This window comes from Panthera leo, chromosome B4 (assembly GCF_018350215.1).
Source record: "Panthera leo isolate Ple1 chromosome B4, P.leo_Ple1_pat1.1, whole genome shotgun sequence".
Classification (NCBI taxonomy): Eukaryota; Metazoa; Chordata; class Mammalia; order Carnivora; family Felidae; genus Panthera; species Panthera leo.
Window position 1 is genome coordinate 90013344 of NC_056685.1, and position 19182 is coordinate 90032525.

Sequence of the window (19182 nt, forward strand, 5' to 3'; positions counted from 1 at the left end):
AGGGTCAGTTTTTGGGAGATTTATTTTGTTCCTTTATTCGAGCCCAGTGTTATTATTTCCTTCATGTGCCTCATTATTTTGTGTTTGGATCTATGCATTTGAATTTGTTTTTATTTTTATTTTTTTTAGAAAGAGAGTGAGTACACGCATGAGATGGGAGAGGGGAAGAGGTCACGGGGGGAGAAAGAGAGAGAGAAAGAAAGAAAAGAGAGAGAGAGAGAGAGAATATCTTTTTTTTTTTTAACATTTATTTATTTTTGAGACAGAGAGAGACAGAGCATGAACAGGGGAGGGTCAGAGAGAGGGAGACACAGAATCTGAAATAGGCTCCAGGCTCTGAGCTGTCAGCACAGAGCCCGACGCGGGGCTCGAACTCACAGCCCTCACGGACCGCGAGATCATGACCTGAGCTGAAGTCGGCCGCTTAACCGACTGAGCCACCCAGGTGCCCCGAGAGAGAGAATATCTTAAGCAGGCTCCATGCTCAGTGTGGAGCCCAGTGCAGGGCTTGATCCCATGACCCTGGGATTATGACCTGAGGCGACGTTAGGACTAGGATGCTTAACTGACTGAGCCACAACCCAGGTGCCCCAGGATCTCTCCCTTTGAAGACAGAGCTGTACCTCCTAGTTGTTAGAGCCTGCCTTCACGAAGAGGAAGACCTTCACCAATGAGCTCAGATAGAGATTCTGGGGTCCTCTCACACCTTTTCTGTGTATGTATCTTCTCTGGATTTTTGGGTTTAAATTCCCATCTAGAGAGGTTTTGCAGGTTTCTTTTTTCAGGAGTTTGTAATCTCTTGCTCCCTCTGGCGTCTGTCTGCCGTATTGTGGGGCTTCTGGAGCAGCAGCAAGCTGTCCAGCACTTGTTTGTTCGCAGCAACCCCCAGCAACGCCCAGGTGTTTAGACTATGTCAGGTGTCCTCAGTGCTCTGAGACAGGTGATACAGCTTCCTGAGAACCTGGAACAGTGGATACCTGCTCCAACTCTTTGTTTCCTCAGGGGGAAACCAGAAATTTGGGGTGTTCTCCCACTCGTTCTGCACTGAGCTGTGGAGGACAATGGTGAGTGAGTAGGTGCTAGTTCATAGCATTGCTTTTGTTCTCAGCTGCCTCCAACCTGGTGCTTTTACCGGTCAGTACTTAGATTCAGGAAAGACAGAAACCAGTCCTTCTGGTAGCCCCTGGAAAAGTCTGAACATTAGAGATATATTTCAGTCTTTTCTTCCCCTCCTCACGGATAAGCCAGGAGTTACAAATTTTCCTCTGGTCGTACCACGTTGTGCCATGGGCTGGGGCTCTGGTGAGCGCTACCGATTTTGTTACTGGCTTCCATGCTGCTAGTTTCACACTTGTTTGGAGGTGCAGGAGCCTCAACTGATTTCTGCATTTCTTACAAAGGGAATTGGTCTGTATATTGTTGAATTTGTTTCTCCATGGGGAAACAATGGTCTCGGACTTCCTATTTTGTCTTGCTGATGTCACTGCCCCCCCCCCCCTTAATTTAGAATATAGTGTAGTTTAATTTAGAATATAGTATAGTTGTAAGGCTTTCAGCAGGGTTGTAGTGAGTTTCCCATGATATGCTTATAAAAAAGAGAGATGTGCCTGCGTGGCTCAGTTGGTTAAGCGTTCAGCTTTGGCTCAGGTCATGAACTCTCAGTCCGTGAGTTCGAGCCCCACGTCGGGTTCTGTGCTGACAGCTCAGAGCCTGGAGCCTGCTTCGGATTCTGTGTGTCCCTCTCTCTCTGCCCCTCCCCTGCTTGTTCTCTCTCTCTCTCTCTCTCTCTCTCTCTCTCTCAAAAATAAACAGTTAAAAAAATTAAAAAAGAAATGTGAGCTGTTTTTAGCTTAATTCATGACTTATATGTAGATACTCAAAAGATGTTAAGACAGTATGATCTATTGGAGATTAGGTATGGGTTCATATTCTGGCCCTGCCACATAGTAGCTGTGTGTCCTGGTAAAGTCCCATTGTTTTTCTGTATCTGTTTCTTAGTTTGAAAGTGGGGCGGTTATTAATTCCTGTAAGAGTTTTTGGGAGACTGAATATAAAATACGTAGTCAGTGCCTGATGGTATAGTAGTTCCCAGTAAATTTTACTTCTTTTTCTGTGTTTCTTAACTAACTAAATTTGGGTCACTCTGGAGAGAGGTTTCTAAAAACATGCTACAGGATTTATCTCTCAACCTACCTTGTTCTTGTCTTCATTTTCAATTTTGACCTAGATAGGAACACTGATGACAGACAGATTTGTGCAGAGTGTAATAAATAGCTCATAGATTGGATACCTAAAGAATCAGGAGCTTAAAGAATCAAAGATCTTAAATTAGAAAGAGTTATGATTATGGGGCTCTGTCTTAGGGATGGAAGAATTGCTAAATGGATTGTGGGGGTGGGAGCAAAGAAGGGATTGGATACAGTAGGCTACAGGGACACAGAATAGAATATTCCTGGAAGAGGGTATAGCATGTGGGAATCCAGAGCAAGCAAGTAATTTTTTTTAATTTTTTTTAATTTTATTTTTTAATTTACATCCAAATTAGTTAACATATAGTGCAACAATGATTTCAGGAGTAGATTCCTTAGTGCCCCTTACCCATTTAGCCCATCCCCCCTCCCACAACCCCTCCAGTAACCCTCTGTTTGTTCTCCATATTTAAGAGTCTCTTCTGTTTTCTTCCCCTCCCTGTTTTTACATTATTTTTGCTTCCCTTCCCTTACATTCATCTGTTCTGTGTCTTAAAGTCCTCATATGAGTGAAGTCATATGATATTTGTCTTTCTCTGACTAATTTTGCTTAGCATAATACCCTCTAGTTCCATCCACGTGGAAATGGATCTTGCAAATGGCAAGATTTCATTCTTTTTGATTGCCAAGTGGTACTCCATTGTATCATTGTATATATATACACACACACATACATATACCACATCCTTTTTATCCATTCATCCATCAGTGGACATTTGGGCTCTTTCCACACTTTGGCTATTGTTGATAGTGCTGCTATAAACATTGGGGTGCATGTGTCCCTTTGAAACAGCCTACCTGTATCCCTTGGATAAATACCTAGTAGTGAAATTACTGGGTCATAGGGTAGTTCTATTTTTAATTTTTTGAGGAACCTCCATACTGTTTTCCAGAGTGGCTGCACCAGTTTGCATTCCCACCAGCAGTGCAAAAGAGATCCTCTCTCTCCCTGCATCCTCGCCAACATCTGTTGTTGCCTGAGTTGTTAATGTTAGCCATTCTGACAGGTGTGAGGTGTATCTCACTGTGGTTTTGATTTGTATTTCCCTGATGATGAGTGATGTTGAGCATTTTTTCATGTGTCGGTTGGCCATCTGGATGTCTTCTTTGGAGAAGTGTCTATTCATGTCTTTTGCCCATTTCTTCACTGGATTATTTGTTTTTTGGGTGTTGAGTTTGGTAAGTTCTTTATAGATTTTTGGATACTAACCCTTTATCTGATATGTTGTTTGCAAATATATTTTCCCATTCCATTGGTTACCTTTTAGTTTTGCTGATTGTTTCCTTCACTGTGCAGAAGCTTTTTATTTTGATGAGGTCCCAATAGTTTTTTTTGCTTTTGTTTCCCTTGCCTCCGGAGACATGTTGAGTAAGAAGTTGCTGCAGCCAAGGTCACAGAAGTTTTTGCCTGCCTTCTCCTCGAGGATTTTGATGGCTTCCTCTCTTATGTTTAGGTCTTTCATGCATTTTGAGTTTATTTTTGTGTATGGTGTAAGAAAGTGCTCCAGGTTCATTCTTCTGCATGTTGCTGTCCAGTTTTCCCAGCACCACTTGCTGAAGAGAGTGTCTTTATTCCATTGGATATTCTTTTCCTACTTTGTCAAAGATTAGTTGTCCATACATTTGTGGGTCCATTTCTGGCTTTTCTCTATTCTGTTCCATTGATCTGAGTGTCTGTTTTTGTGCCAAAGCAAGTAATTCTTTATGAGATAGTTGAAAGTGTTTTTACTTCTAGCATTGGGAAAATCTGATCCCAACCAGTGCTTCTTTCCTGCTTTTTCGTTCTCTTTTTTTCCTCTCTTTTTTTCTTAGTCAAATCTCTTAGAGAGGTAATGGCACAGATATGTGTTATGGTTGGTCATAAATGCCTACAAGATTAATTGACATTACAGGAGAGTCTCGAGACTCTTAAAAGCTCCTTAATACTCTATTTGAAAGGATAGGGCTTGACTAGTATTTATGCTGGAGCTGTGGAAGAGGCAGGGGTTGATCTGGAAGGATGATTAATGATCTTCCTCTCTGCTCACCCCCATTTGATTGTAGCTGTGGGTCAGCAATAAGATAAGGTAAAAAGAAGGGACACAGAGCCAGGGTTGGGACAAGTCGGAATCTAAGCCAGGCAGCAGTAGGGCATGAGAGACTATTTCTGTTAAAGGCTGGCAGCAGAGGAATTATTGGTTGTACCCATGCGTGAGTTGAGTTGAGAACTGCCTGAGAACTGAGTTAAAAAAATTGAGATTAATGAACTCCGGTCTTAAAAGATTTTTGTATCTTTTCCCTGGAATTTTATGTTTAGATTGGGTTTTGCTTTTTGTTTTCCTTCAGTAGAATTTCTAATGTATGTTTTTACAAAAGATTTTGAATTAGTTCCAGCCTTAATTAGTTAAGTGCAGTTACTTTGTGTTTTCAAATGCTGTGAAACCTGGTTTGGCTTGTCACCACCAAAGATGGAGTTTGGACTGCCACTTCAATAAAAAAAAAAGCATTAAACAGAAACTCCCCCCCCCCCCCCCCAAATAAAATTTTAAGGTCTGGATAAAAGCTTTTAAGTACTACTTTTAATAATGTTGTTTTTTTTTTTTTTTTCCCAATGTAACATTAACTCATGCGCATGATTTAACTAATAGGGAAAAAAAGGAGAAAAACATTTCAAATTCACCACCCAAGGTTAACCACTTATTTTTGGTTCATTTTTCTCTAGCCTTTTCTTATGTTTTCTTCCATAAAATTAGTACCACTATAAATTTTATTTTATTTAAAAATTTTTTAAAATTTTGTGAGAGAGACAGACAGAGCATGAGGGGGGAGGGGCAGAGAGAGAGGGAGACACAGAATCTGAAGCAGGCTCCAGGCTCCCAGCTGTCAGCACAGAGCCCAACCCAGGGCTCGAACCCACAAACCATGAGATCATGACCTGAACCAAAGTTGGATGCTCAACTGACTGAGCCACCCAGGGGCCCCTCACCATAAATTGTATAAATACTTCATATTGCAAATGTTTGTATATTTTTTCCTTAAAATTATTATGAACATTTTTCCATGTCCTTGTTCAGGTTTTTGAAAACTTTCTTTTTGTCACTGGGTAATATTTCTTTACATGATTTTATTGCATTGTATTGGTTTGTGGTTTTTCAGTATTACAAAAGCACTTTAATCTTTGCATGTAGTATTTGATTTTCTGATTATTTCCTTGGGAAATAGTCCTCGAAAGGAAACTAGTTGTTAAGGAGTGTGAGCTTTTGTTAATGTTTTTGATATATGTTGCCAAATTGCTTTCTAATTTGGAGTGATCATTTTAGCACATTCTAGTCAAAATTGGTGATTTCACTTTATTTTGCCCAAGTTGTAGCATAAATATGGAAGACCCTCACTACACAGCTGGTGTCAAAAACCATGATCATAATACCTATACTGTAGGCTTTCTGCTTATGGAGAGAGAGAGAGAGATCTGTTGTACATTTCGTGTATTTGTACTATGACTTCATGAGGAACACAAGTTTTTGCATTCAGGAGTAAATGGGCCAAAGGATGCATAGAAATCCGATGAGTGTAAACTGATTTTCCCCCAACTGCCAGTGCATTTTAAGCACAATATTAGTAAATGTTTGGTAGAGTAAAATGAGTGAGTAAGTAAGCCTCAGTAAAATTTTTTTTATCTTCTTGAATTTGATTCTTCACATTCCATCCTTATTTTATTTCTCCTACTTTCTCTTTTAAAGGATTTGTAAATAAACCTCACGGTTAATTTAAATAATTTAAGCACTGTTTTTCTAACTCCCCCAGTGTTTCTCTTGAGTTTTTTATTCATCATTTTTGAGGATGGAAGCTTGTTTTGATTTGTGAGAAGTAAAGAGGTCCCTCTGGTGGAACATTTAGGAAATACATAGCATTATATATTTTCATGAAAGGACCGACTTGTTTTTAAGTTAAATGGTGGGAGTTTAGTGTGATAACTTTCCAACTGAATGATGTAATGAATGGTGGTTCATTTTGTAGTTCATTTGCAAAACATTTTTAGACTTCAACACAATGAATATGTTTAAGATTTGTGAGGAAAATAGTAAGAAAGAAGATAGCTGTAAATGTGCCAAATTTTATGTCCTATCTTGGAATGCTAATCACTGTTAATGTAATTATGTCTCTGGTGAAAAATAAGTTTTCCGAGAACTGGAATGAGGGATACGTTTCTTGATGATTACAATTTATCAAGTACAATTTATCCTGGGACTTTGTTAGTATCTCTGACTTCACAGTAACCTAGCGAGGTAGGTGGTGTCAAATCCACTTCATAAAGAAACTAAAGCCCAGAGGGGTTTAATGATTACATCATCCAGCTATTAAGTAGTGGAGCTGGGAATAGAATCAAAGTGCTTGCTCTTCTCACTGTACTGTTCTGCCTTTTAGATGGAAGGACTGGGTTCATAACCACTAGCTCCATCTTTTGAGTGGGCAAGAGACTGACCCTGAATGAGGGCTAAGATCTGAAGAAGTGATCAAAATAGATACATCGGCACAGATAACCTACTTTCTCTTGTCTCTACTTGGGGTTATATGTACAGCTAGTCAATTGTGGAGTCATGATCTGATCCCAGGCCTGCTTGATGTTAAGGACCATGTTCTTTCTGTTATTCCTGGAGGTGAATCATCAAGAGTTAAATCATATTTACTCTTGTTTTGGTTCCCGTGGGTCCTGTTTTAATTAATTTAAAGGGTAACATGTATGGCGTGTGTCATGTCACAACCAGAATATTCACTAACTGGGAAGCCACAGTAAGTTATTAGTACCATGTAAATTATCCATTTGTGAGCTACCCAGTAGGTTTTTAATCATTATTTGACTTCTCCCTGTATCAGCATCTTTTTCCCTCCTTACTGATGCTTTCTAGCTTTATTTAATGACCTGAGCCTTTTACATGAAACAGTATTCTATACTTTGAAACTGTAATCTAAGTTCAAAGACCTGATATGGGTTTTAATAAAAATACACATTTGCCAGTTATTTTGAGAATAAGGTAAATTTGGAATTGGGAGTCATGGATGTGTGTGTGCTCACACATGGTATGTTAAAATAGATTTGTTATAGATTTCGGAAAGTATGCTTTGAATTTAGAAACATTTAAATGAAGCAGTCAGCGGTATGTTGACTGAGCTGTTGCCTATAAGTAGATAGTAATAATAGTAATTGACCTGCTTTAAAAATGAAAAATTTAGTTTTCTCTTTATTTGTGTCAGTGATTAGAAAACGAGCATTTTATGATACAAGTGTGCTTCACCTCAGGGGTTGGCAAACTATAGCCTGGGGGCCTATTTCTGTATGGCCTACTAGTTGGGGTTATACAACATTTTTTAAAGGTTGCTTAGAATATATGTGACAGAGACCAGAAGTGTATACAGTTACAAAGCTTGAAATACTTAACTCTTTGGTCCTTTACAGAAAAGGTTGGCCTGCCCCTACCTTATAGCTTTTTAGGTGGCTACAAAAAATGAATAATAAAATATTTTCTACTCTTAAAATCAGGAAGATGCTATGTATACTATGATGTTAGCCTAAGCTGTTTAACTGGCATAAGCCAGAAAATAAATTCATCTTTTATATCTTCAAAAATTCTACTTTATAATACTGTAGAACTCTGTATACTATATAGAACATTTGTGGAAGTAATGACCTGTTTTAGACCTTAATACTCTATTACATCTTTAATGAGATTTTAAATAAATTATCAATTGTTTTTTTGAAAATGTGTATTCATAAAGGGAATGGTTTTACTGTATTCCAGATAGTAAGTAGTATTAACGTGGGAAAGGAAAACAAAATGGGAAAATAACCACAGATATCCTTTCTTACCCTTATTATTTTATAACTAAAAGTTTTAAGTTCTTTGTTCCTGCATATAATTAGCTTATTAGAGTAGGTGTTCTTGTTAATTTGAACCATTATGTTCATTTTTAAGGATAATTAATGAAGGCAGTAATGCTACTTATAATATCTTCAGCCTTCTAAAATTCTTATGTTTAAAATATACAGCTAATAAACTTGGAAATTTGTTTTTACGTTATGTGAAACTTACATGTATAGTCTAGCCTTCAAAGTTCTATGTAATAAAGCAAAAATGTCATTATATCTTGCATATTGTTGTAATATAGGCCGAAGAACATATAAATACAGGAAAGTGCAAAATGTATATTTCATTGATTTTTAAAAATACCCATGTCTTATGATTTCATTTGTATGTGGAATCTAAAAAATGAATGAATAAAACAGAAACAGACCCATAAATAGAGAATAAACTGGTGGTTGTTAGATGGGAGGTGGGTAGGAGGATAGGCAGAATGAGTGAAGGAGTGTGGGAGGTTCAGGCTTCCAATTATGAAGTGATGAATAAGTTGTAGGGTTGAGGGGCACAGCCTAGGGAACATAGTCAGTGGTATTATAGTGGTGTTGTATGGTGACAGATGGTAGCTGCACTTGTAGCGAGCATAGCATAGACTATTGGGACCACATCAAAATGAAAAACTTCTGCAAGTAAAGGAAAACAATCAACAAAACTACAAGGCATCCTACAGAATGGGAGGAGATATTTGCAAATAACATATGTGATAAAGGATTAGTATCCAAAATATATGAAGAACTTCTAAGACTCAACACCCCAAAACCAAATAAATCAGTTAAAAACTGGGCAGAAGACATGAACAGACATTTTTCCAAAGAAGACATTTGATGGCCAACAGACACATGAAAAATGCTAAACATCATTCATTATCAGAAAAATAACAGATGAAAACTACAGTGAAATATCTCCTTACACCTGTCAGAATGGCCAAAGTCAACAACACAAGAAACACGTGTTGGCAAGGATATGGAGAAAAAGGAACCCTTTTGCATTGTTGGTGGGAATGAAAACTGGTGTAGCCACTGTGAAAAGCAGTATGGGGTTCTTCAAAAAGTTAAGAATAGAACTACCCTGTAATCCAGCAGTCTCATTACTGAGTATTTACCCAAAGAATATAGAGACACTAATTCAGAGGGATACAGGTATCCCTGTGTTTATAGCAGCATTATTTACAATAGCCAAATTATGGTAACAGCCTAAGTGTCCATCGATTGATAAATAAAGAAAATGGGAGATATATATATATATATATATATATATATATATACACACACACACACACACACACACACACACACACACACACATACAGATTGTGTGTGTGTGTGTGTGTGTAATGGAATGAAGAATGAAATCTTGCCATTTGCAACAACATAATGGATGTGGAATTATATATAATGCTAAATGAAATGTTTGTCACAGACAAGTACCATATAATTTCACTCATACGTGGAATTTAAGAAACAAAACAAATGAACAGAGGGGAATATGAAAGAGACAAACCAAGAAACAGACTCTTAACTGTAGAGAACAAATTGATGGTTACCAGAGGGGAGGTGGATTGGGGAGGTGGGTGAAATAGGTGATGGGGATTAAGGAGTGCACTTGTGATGAGCACTGGGTGATGTATGGAAATTTGAATCCCTGTATTATACACCTGAAACTAATATTACATTGTATGTTAACTAACTGTAATTAAAATAAAAACTTAAAAAAAAAACCCTACACATCACAATGAGTGCAATGTCTCCAACTCCATGGATAACCCATATTAATCCTGCTTTATGGATTTTCAAGGCCCTCTATAGCTTGTGCTTTTTTAATCCTGATTGATGCAGTATAAACTGAAATTAAGTTCTCTTGATGTTCCTTCATCAGTTTTTTTTTCCTTCTCTAATTTTAGAGCAAATGAATATGAGTTTTGATTTTTAGTTATACACCAGGTGATTTCTAGCAGTGTAATTATAACAATTAAAACCGTAATTGACTGAAATTATTTTAGTATAATTTTATTGTATGACATTTTAAAGCAATAGTAATGCTTAAAAATCACTGAAAAATTTTTTTAGTCGTTATTCATGAGTAAAATTTTTATAGTTATATTTAATTGCATGTTGTCTTACTTTAAGCATTAGCTATTTAGCTCTTAATGATCATCTCCAAATTCATAGTATTCCCTTGAAGTGATCTCATCTATAAACCATTTGTCAGTTATTATACTTACATTGGCTACAAATTTTTTGATATTTATAAATAATGATGAAAGATTACACTTTTTTTTTTCAATAACAGGTAGTTTGTAATTTCTCTTTACCATCTAAAAACATCCTGGTAGTAGTTACGCATAAGTAATGATGCCTAGTAAGATTTGTTCTGCTTCATAAAGCTTTCTGTATTTTCAGATTTGAAACATTAAAAAAAACTCGCCAGTTTCATATTAGGAAGTAAATTGTACTGATCAAATGTAAACCTTAATTTCCAATGCTATTAAAGAATCTGTTGATAAAATGCAACAGCTATTACTTACAAAATTCTTTTAAAAATGTTTTTAAAAATGACTTCTTGGGGCATCTCAGTGGTTCAGACGGTTAAGTGTCCGACTCTTGATTACAGCTCGGGTCATGGTCTCATGGTTTGTGAATTCGAGCCCCATATCAGGCTCCTCTCTGACAGCATGGAGCCTGCTTGCGATTTTGTCTCTCCCTTTCTCTGCCTCCCCCGTGCTCTCTCGCACTCTCTCTCAAAATAAACTTAAAAAAAAATAACTTTCTAAAAAAAATGTCTTTTTACTGATGTTTTTAGAAGTTCATTCTTTGCACTTCAAAAAGTACATAAAATATATTGAATAGAATATAAGCTCCATGAACAAGGAAGTTTGACTGTTTTGCTTAGTGCTATCTCTCTGGGTTTTAGCACAGTACCTGGCACATAGTGGACCCTCAATAAATATTTATTGAATGGAAGAATTTTCAAGGGTATTTATTATAGTGTTATTTGATACATTAAAATAATCGGTAACACTCTAAATGTTCATTAATAAGAGGTTGATTAAAGTATAAAATAACCAGCCATAGACTAGAACACTATGTTGCTGGAAAAAAAATAGGGTCGTTCCATGTTTGGTGATATTGACACAATAATACTTCGTTTTGTGATAAAAGCAAGTGGAATAAACAGTACATATAATGTGATACCACATTATTTTAATTAAAAAATACATAATATACCTATGCACAGCAGTTCTTAAACTTTATGGTTTCATGACCCTTTTGCAGTCCTCAAATTACTGAGGACCCTATGTGGCTTTTGTCTGTGGGATATATATACATAGATAGATTTAGATATATATTTACCTTATTAGAAATTTAAGCAAAAAAATTAAATTTACTTATTCTTTTAAGAATAATGAACTTATTACATGTTAACATTTAACAATGTATTTTTATGAAAAATAACTAATTTATCCAAAATAAAAACATTTAGTGATAGTGGCATTGTTTTGCATGTGTGCAAATCTCTATAATCTTTAATGTGTAGCTTAATAAAACTATACTGGATTTTCGTATCTGCTTCTGTATTCAGTTATTGTGATGTTTTGGTTGAAGTATGTCAAGAAAATCTAGCCTCATATAGATATGTAGTCAAAACAGGGAAAAGTATTTTAATACTCTTTCCAGATAATTGTAGATACTCTTCTTTGATACTGTACCAAAAGTCTAAGTAGTAGTTTCTTAAAGATTAGTTGCAGTGTGCAATGTGAAACCATATCGGTGATTTTTGTTTACTCTGTCTCTATAGTCCTTTTTCTAGGTTACACGTAGAACAGATAGATCCTTTACCTGTGCAAGACTTTACGACTCCTGCATTGGTCATTTGGAAAATACTGGTTTGTAGGTTATGCAGATCTTCCCAGTGTTTGACACCTTTCATTATGCCATACCCCAAAGTCGCATTCATTAATATTACACCAGTCTCATTGCAAAGGTCTTTAAGTACTGCAAGGGTGTCAAGCTTATAGTAATGGATGCAACTTTTTCCAGATTTTGCTTTTGACATGAAAGCTTGAATGTCATCATTGGTAACAAAGTCAACTGTTTTTCTTGAGTTGACAGGCCTGCTTCATTCATTTGTTGAGAAAATGTCAGTGAAACAGCCAACTCTGAATAGTTTGCCATTTGTTCATCTAAAAATAGTATTCCATAAAAAAATTAGCTCATCCACTCTTACCACAGTGATACTTAAAAGACAAATTACTTTAAAAAAAAAAAAAATCCTCCAAATCTGTAAATGTGAAAGAACCAAAAAGAAAACATAAAAAAATATTAATACTGCTTATCTTAGGATGGTGGGGAAATTGTGACTTTTTTTTTCTCCTTTTGTTTTTCTGTAATGAATAATACATTTTTGTTATGTAATATAGTTTCAAGTGTTACATAAAAATGAAAGTATGGTATTTATAGTATAGCTTACACAGAGTCAAAAGAATGTAAATGACTAAGAATAGTTAGTTATTTTCTCCATTTTTCTTATTAGGATTTAGGCCCTGAATATGAAGATATATTTAATATTTCTTTGAAGTGGATTTTAAAAAATGGAAAAGATGTTGGAATAAGGTAAAGGATTTAATTTCCACTTTGGCCATTTTGTAGTATAAGTAGTGATTTTGGCTCTAAAGTCTCCTTAATTATTTTTAAATAGGTGTGTTGGTTATGGCCCCGAGGAGCAATTGAAAAATATAACTGATGTGCAGTTTTTACAGTCCACAAGACCACAGATGTCTTTCTGGTGTCGTTTTCGACGTGCTTTTATTACTGTCACCCACAGGTTATTGTTGTTATGCTTAGGTAAGTTGTTGGGGTGAGAAAGAAGATACATGATAGTGTAGAATTTTTGTGTCTGTATTTTACCAGTTGAGAATTTACTTCTGTGGTAGTTCCCATTATAAATCACATCGAGAAGTCTTCATTAAGGTATAATAACAGTGACTTTTTTTATACATATTGTCAGTATTAATCTAAGGACTTAGAAATCAGTATTATAAGGGAAGTTGGAATAAAACTTTATAAGAATGTCAGGAAAAGCAAGTATGGTGCATAAACAGAAATCTTAAGAAAATAGAACAGGAAAATTTTAAAATTAAGCTTATTTTTTATTTTTTATTTTTTTAATTTTTTTTTTTTTTTAACGTTTATTTATTTTTGAGACAGAGAGAGACAGAGCATGACCAGGGGAGGGTCAGAGAGAGAGGGAGACACAGAATCTGAAACAGGCTCCAAGCTCTGAGCAGTCAGCACAGAGCCCGACGCGGGGCTCGAACTCACATACCGCGAGATTGTGACCTGAGCCGAAGTCGGACGCTTAACCGACTGAGCCACCCAGGCACCCCGCTTATTTTTTAAATAATAAAATATTATAAATTAAGTTCATTAAAATTCTTTTTGATTTAAAAAAATATCATTTACCTTGGATTCCTGGATTTTCTATGACTGTTTTGATTGATTATAGGAATTTATTTTTCTAGGTTTATTTTTGAGAGTGAGTGAGCAGGGGACAGACAGAGAGAAAGGGAGAGAATCCCAAGCAGTCTTCCTGCTGCCAGTGTGGAGCCCAACTCCAGGCTCAATCTCACGAATCATGAGATCATGATCTGAGCTGAAATCAGGAGTTGGACACTTAACCGACTGAGCCACCCAGGCTCCCCGTTTATAGGAATTTAGAAGATACTTATTTTTTTCTTTTTTCTGTTCAAGTCCTTTAAAAATAATTTACTTAAAGTCAGGTGTAGTATATTTACAGTCTTAGAAAACTCACTTTTCTAATAGCTTAATGTGGCAAAGGAAAAAGTTGGTGAGATGTGGTTACATTGTTTTTAAAAAAAATAGAATTTAAATGTTGAGTTGTCAACATAATGGAAGAGAGAGTTTTTCTAGAGAGATTAAATGAAACTCAGGAAAATGTTTAACACCAAATTGGTCTATGTAATAGTAATTATGTAGCTAATTCAGTCCACTGTTTTGAAGGCCCATTCCATTATACCATTATAGCAGTTAAAATAATTACTGTAGAAACTGTCCTAAGAGTTCTCTTTCTTTGCTGTGTTTTGTTAACATCAGATTTAACGATTAGACCAATAACTTCAGATTGCAGTGACTTAATTGAATGCCACTGACCACAATTTTTAAAACACAAAATATGTAAATATTGCAGGTGTAGTGATGGTTTGTGTCGTTCTGCGTTACATGAAATATCGCTGGACAAAAGAAGAAGAGGAAACAAGACAGATGTATGATATGGTGGTGAAGATAATAGGTATAAGTATTTGAAAAGATCGAAACTATTTCTAGAGTAGTCATGTGAAAAATTACAACGTGATGTCCATTGATTCATTTGTAAATTTGTTTATTTTCAGATGTTTTACGAAGTCATAATGAAGCTTGCCAGGAAAATAAAGACTTACAACCTTACATGCCTATTCCACATGTGCAAGATTCCTTAATACAGCCTCATGACAGGTGTGTTCAAAATCTTGTGAGTCAAAGTAGATCTGAATGTTGGTATCTTCTGAAATCGTGATAATTATATTGAGAGTTGGGGCCCTTTTCAAGTAGACCTGCTTTACTTTTGTACTTTAAACTCTCCTTTCTTTCTAAATTCCCTGTCTTGTCCTCCTAATTTTGAGTGGCCTGATAGACAACTGGATTTCCAAATCATTATCACTTCTATACATTTTTGATTCTTTGTTGTCAGTTTTCACCTTATTTCCGTTAATTTCATCTTGATAAAGAAACAGAGATAGACAATAGCCAGTGATGTTTTACTAATAATGCCTTAAATATTTTGTTGTTAATGAAGCTTTTTAAATAAAAATACTACATAATAACTTCTTGAAAATAAAAGATGATTCCATATCCTAAAGCAGCATTCTTCACTGTTAGCAACACCTCAGAATCATCAGTGGACTTTGGGGGGAAAAATTACTGATGCTTATGTTCTACCTCTGGAGATTGACATTCAGTAAATCTGAGATGAGCTTCAAGCATCTAAATCTTTTTTGAAAAAAACTTCATAAGCAGCGATCAGAAAAATCAGAGTTAATAATAACCATTATCTAATACTTGAAAATTACAATAACCAATTACTAATACTTGAAAAAGATGACAAGCCAAGATGATAGTACATTTGTCATTTTGTTCACATGATAGGAAAAAGATGAAGAAAGTCTGGGATAGAGCTGTTGACTTCCTTGCTGCTAATGAGTCTAGAGTTCGCACAGAGACACGAAGAATAGGTGGTACAGATTTTCTAGTTTGGCGCTGGATCCAGCCTTCTGCCTCCTGTGACAAAATATTAGTAATACCTTCTAAAGTATGGCAAGGTCAAGGTATGTATTTTTAAACAACAACAGAAATAAACATCAGTTTTTCTAATTTTTTCAGCACGTAAAAGTGTTACATGTTTATTTTTAATTTAATTTTTTTTAAATATATGAAATTTATTGTCAAATTGGTTTCCATACAACACCCAGTGCTCATCCCAAAAGATGCCCTCTTCAATACATGTTTAAAGGAAAATAGTACCATTGAAAGATACATGAAGGCAACGCTCCCTTTGCAGTTTCATCCCATAGAAGGAATTCGTGTTAGCTTCTTTATATACTTCTACTTTCCTCCTTGCAAATATAAACATAAGTGGTTTATCTTTACTATAATAGAACACTATATACATTACTTTGAGTTTTTCCTTTTTCACTTACAGCAACTTAGTATTGTAGATCTAACTATATTCTTTTCCCCTAATTTTTATGCAGATAAGACATAATTTCTGTTTTACATATGTATAAAACATATATAAGTGAAACATAACTTTTTAACTGCTCTCTTTTCTGAGTTTTGGTTGCCTCCCTCTTTTTTATTAAGACTCCTCTACTTGCATATCCCTTGTGCCAAGTAGCTTTTGTGGCTATCTTTCCATATTGTTCTTAAGGCTTGCATAGCTACAAAAACAGGTATATGTAAATATATAGGAGAGTCTGGTGATTGGTTGCCTTAGGTACCCAAACCTCTATTAGTGATGACTGTTACCTCACTTGAATTTTTGGATGGTTAGTTGCAAAAATTAAATCTTGTTGGTTTAATGTGCATTTCAAAACTAGTCGTGAGTTGAGTTTCTTTAAATCTCCTTGTTGGATAAAAGCATATTTATCAATGTTTGCTAAACACAGTATTTATGAGAAAGTTAAGTTGTTTTGATATTGAAAAAAAAATCCAATCACTCTCTTCTCTAATTTTCACTGTTAAAGAGCTTGAATCATAATAATAATGATAGTCTTCAATAATCATGGCATAAAAACGATGCTTTGATGATGCCAAAGATGACACTAAACAATAAACTTTTTGTTTTAAAAGGTGTCTGCGGAAGGGTCTTATGAAATGAAAACAGAATGCAAAGCCAGTCAGATCAGATTACCTTAGTGCCTGTTGTAATGGTTACGAATTCTCAGTCTAATTTCTTCATGTAGCTAGCAGTTGGTGCTTATGTATGCATGTGATGTTCTAGAAAAGGCCATTATTTTGTTCATGTGAATTTATTATAGTTGTCTTATTTTTATTTTGTTTACTTATTTGAAGTTTATTTTGAGAGAGAGACAGCATTGAGTAGGGGATGGGCGGAGAGAGAGAGAGAGAGAGAGAGAGAGAGAGAGAGAGAGAGAGAGAGAGAGAAAATCCCAAACAGGCTTCATACAGTCAGCGCAGAGCCCCATGGGGGGCTCACACTCACAAACTGTGAGATCACGATCTGAGCTGAAATCAAGAGTCAGATGCTTAACCAACTGAGCCACCTTGGTGCCCTTTTAGTTGCATTTTTAAAATATGAGATTTTCAAGATGAATCTAAAGACAGTTTCTTGACCTAGATAATCCAAGTTCTTATAAGTTAGTAGGGGGGAATGACAGATTCTTAAGTGCGTTGAATTGGATGCTCTATATCTAGAATTTAAAACCTCAAACTATTTTCATTTTATCATTTTCTTTAGATAGGAAAAGACTGCATAAGTGTGATATAAGACAACTTTAGGTCAGTTATATAAGTTGTAAAACTCAACTTGAATTGATAGAATAGTTTTAAAATGTCCTGCTACTTTGTTTCATCAGGGTTCTTCTGGTGTAGTATATGTTTATAAACTATATGCCAAATACTGAGCTATCTTAATTTGAATACTTCTAAATGCACAATGTAAAGACTTATAAACTCAATCTCTCTTTACTTGACAGTTACAAGTCAAGTAATCCCTTGAAAGGGATTGAGAGTAAAATAATATGCCTGTTGCTTAGTTAGCAAATAGAAAAAAAATATAATGGCTGAGATTGTTATTCTGAAGGCAGAAAATCTTGGGGTAGAACCTAGTAGCCATTTGCTTAAGTATATCCATTCAAATTTTTTGGAGGGTTGTGATGATAAAAGTTGATAGACTCCTAGCAAGAGAGATTTGAGTTCAAGAGAATTTGATCATAAAAGAATTTGTTACAGAAGCTGAATAATGAGAAGTTGGTGGGATACTTCTTAATGATAATTACCTGTATCACCTCACTTAAGAACATATAGCCCTAATAAAGAAAGAATTTCGTTTTAATATTATATTTTATGCCATTAAATGTGTAGTCTAAGTATAATTTAAATGACTGACTTATCTTATTGAAGATATTAATACATAAACTAAATTTTGCTTTCACTTAAATGTATCTGAACACAAATGTACTTTAAGTAGTGCTATAGAGTGGGGGTGGGGCAGTTTGGTGGTGGTTTATGTAAAAAGATAGTTTAACTTATTAACAGGCTTAATGTTTATCCTTTTATGAATACTGTGGTTTAATTAAAAGGTACATGGCTGGAGGGTTGGTAATTATAGTAGTCTTTTGAATTCACTCCCACTATAAGCTGTTGTCAGTTCATAGTATTTTTTCCAAGTAATTGTTACTTAATGAACCTTATTGAATTTTTAGTTCTCTTCCTAAAGGATTGTTAAGTATAGATTGGATTCTTACATAGCAGTAGTATCTCTAATGATATTTTAAAGCACTAGTTAAAAATCAAACCATACCTGCTGGAGAGAATTATTTATGTTTCCAGCAGATGGAGCCTTCAGAATAAATAGCATTCATTTGAAGGATCCAAACATAATTCTTGAGGTATTTGAAATGTATCATTTGGTAACCACTATCTCTCTGCTTGTACCAGGAGGTGATTACAATTTAGTTAGGGAGACAAAGCATATATCTTAAAAATCACTTGGATCTTCATGATTACTTTGTGACTAGAATTGACCAGGAATAGCTTCTCCCAGAGCTATTTTGTGGAAACTTGGGTCTAGACTAGGATAAGATGGTATTAATGCTTCCATTTTCTCTGGTTCATTCCCTGCTGGCCCAGGCCAGTATTGGAATTTCAAGGAAGTCAGATGGCCTACAACTGAAAGGTCATCAAGAATACCACCTATACACTCTGCCAGAGAAGTCTAGGTGGTGCTGGAAAGTTCATAGGCTTTCTTGATCTGGGGTTTGGCAAAGATTTTTCATGTACAGTGGCCTTTCCCCCACCCCTTATCAAGCACTTGTAGGACATTCACACCCCAGACATTTCTTTTCACTAGATACTTCTGAAATCTTTCATTAATTTATTTTTTTCTTACAAGTTTTTATTTAAATTCCCTTTAGTTAACATGCAGTGTAATATCAGCTTCAGGTGTAGAATTTAGTGATTCATCACTTACATACGATACCTGGTGCTCATCACAACAGGTGCCCTCCTTGATCCCCATCACTTATTTAATCCATTGATACACTCTGGTCTTTAGCCATAAACTCATCCTTTCAACTTTCTTGCTTTATATATATATTTGTTTGTTTGTTTTGTCTTTTGTTTTAAACTTCCCATACTCTCCAATTCTTTGATATACCTACTTTTTCCAGTTTTTCAGTCTTCCTCCTGGCTTTATTTCTTTTCCTGTCCATCTTAGTTTCCACAACCCATCATTCCAATCCTTTT

The 19182-nt window shown here is 35.5% G+C and overlaps 1 protein-coding gene across 3 annotated transcripts in view; it reads left to right on the forward strand.

Annotated features, from left to right (window-relative positions):
- LEMD3 (LEM domain containing 3) overlaps positions 1-19182 on the forward strand; it is a 79478-nt gene that overhangs the window by 39898 nt on the left and 20398 nt on the right. For all 3 annotated transcript variants that reach the window (XR_006204935.1, XR_006204936.1, XM_042947078.1), the window contains exons 5-9: positions 12674-12753; positions 12839-12984; positions 14348-14449; positions 14550-14652; positions 15343-15521. Coding sequence is in view for 1 of the 3 variants with exons in the window: in XM_042947078.1 (XP_042803012.1) it covers positions 12674-12753; positions 12839-12984; positions 14348-14449; positions 14550-14652; positions 15343-15521 (610 nt within the window). In the remaining 2 variants the exon portion in view is untranslated. The remainder of the gene's footprint in view (positions 1-12673; positions 12754-12838; positions 12985-14347; positions 14450-14549; positions 14653-15342; positions 15522-19182) is intronic.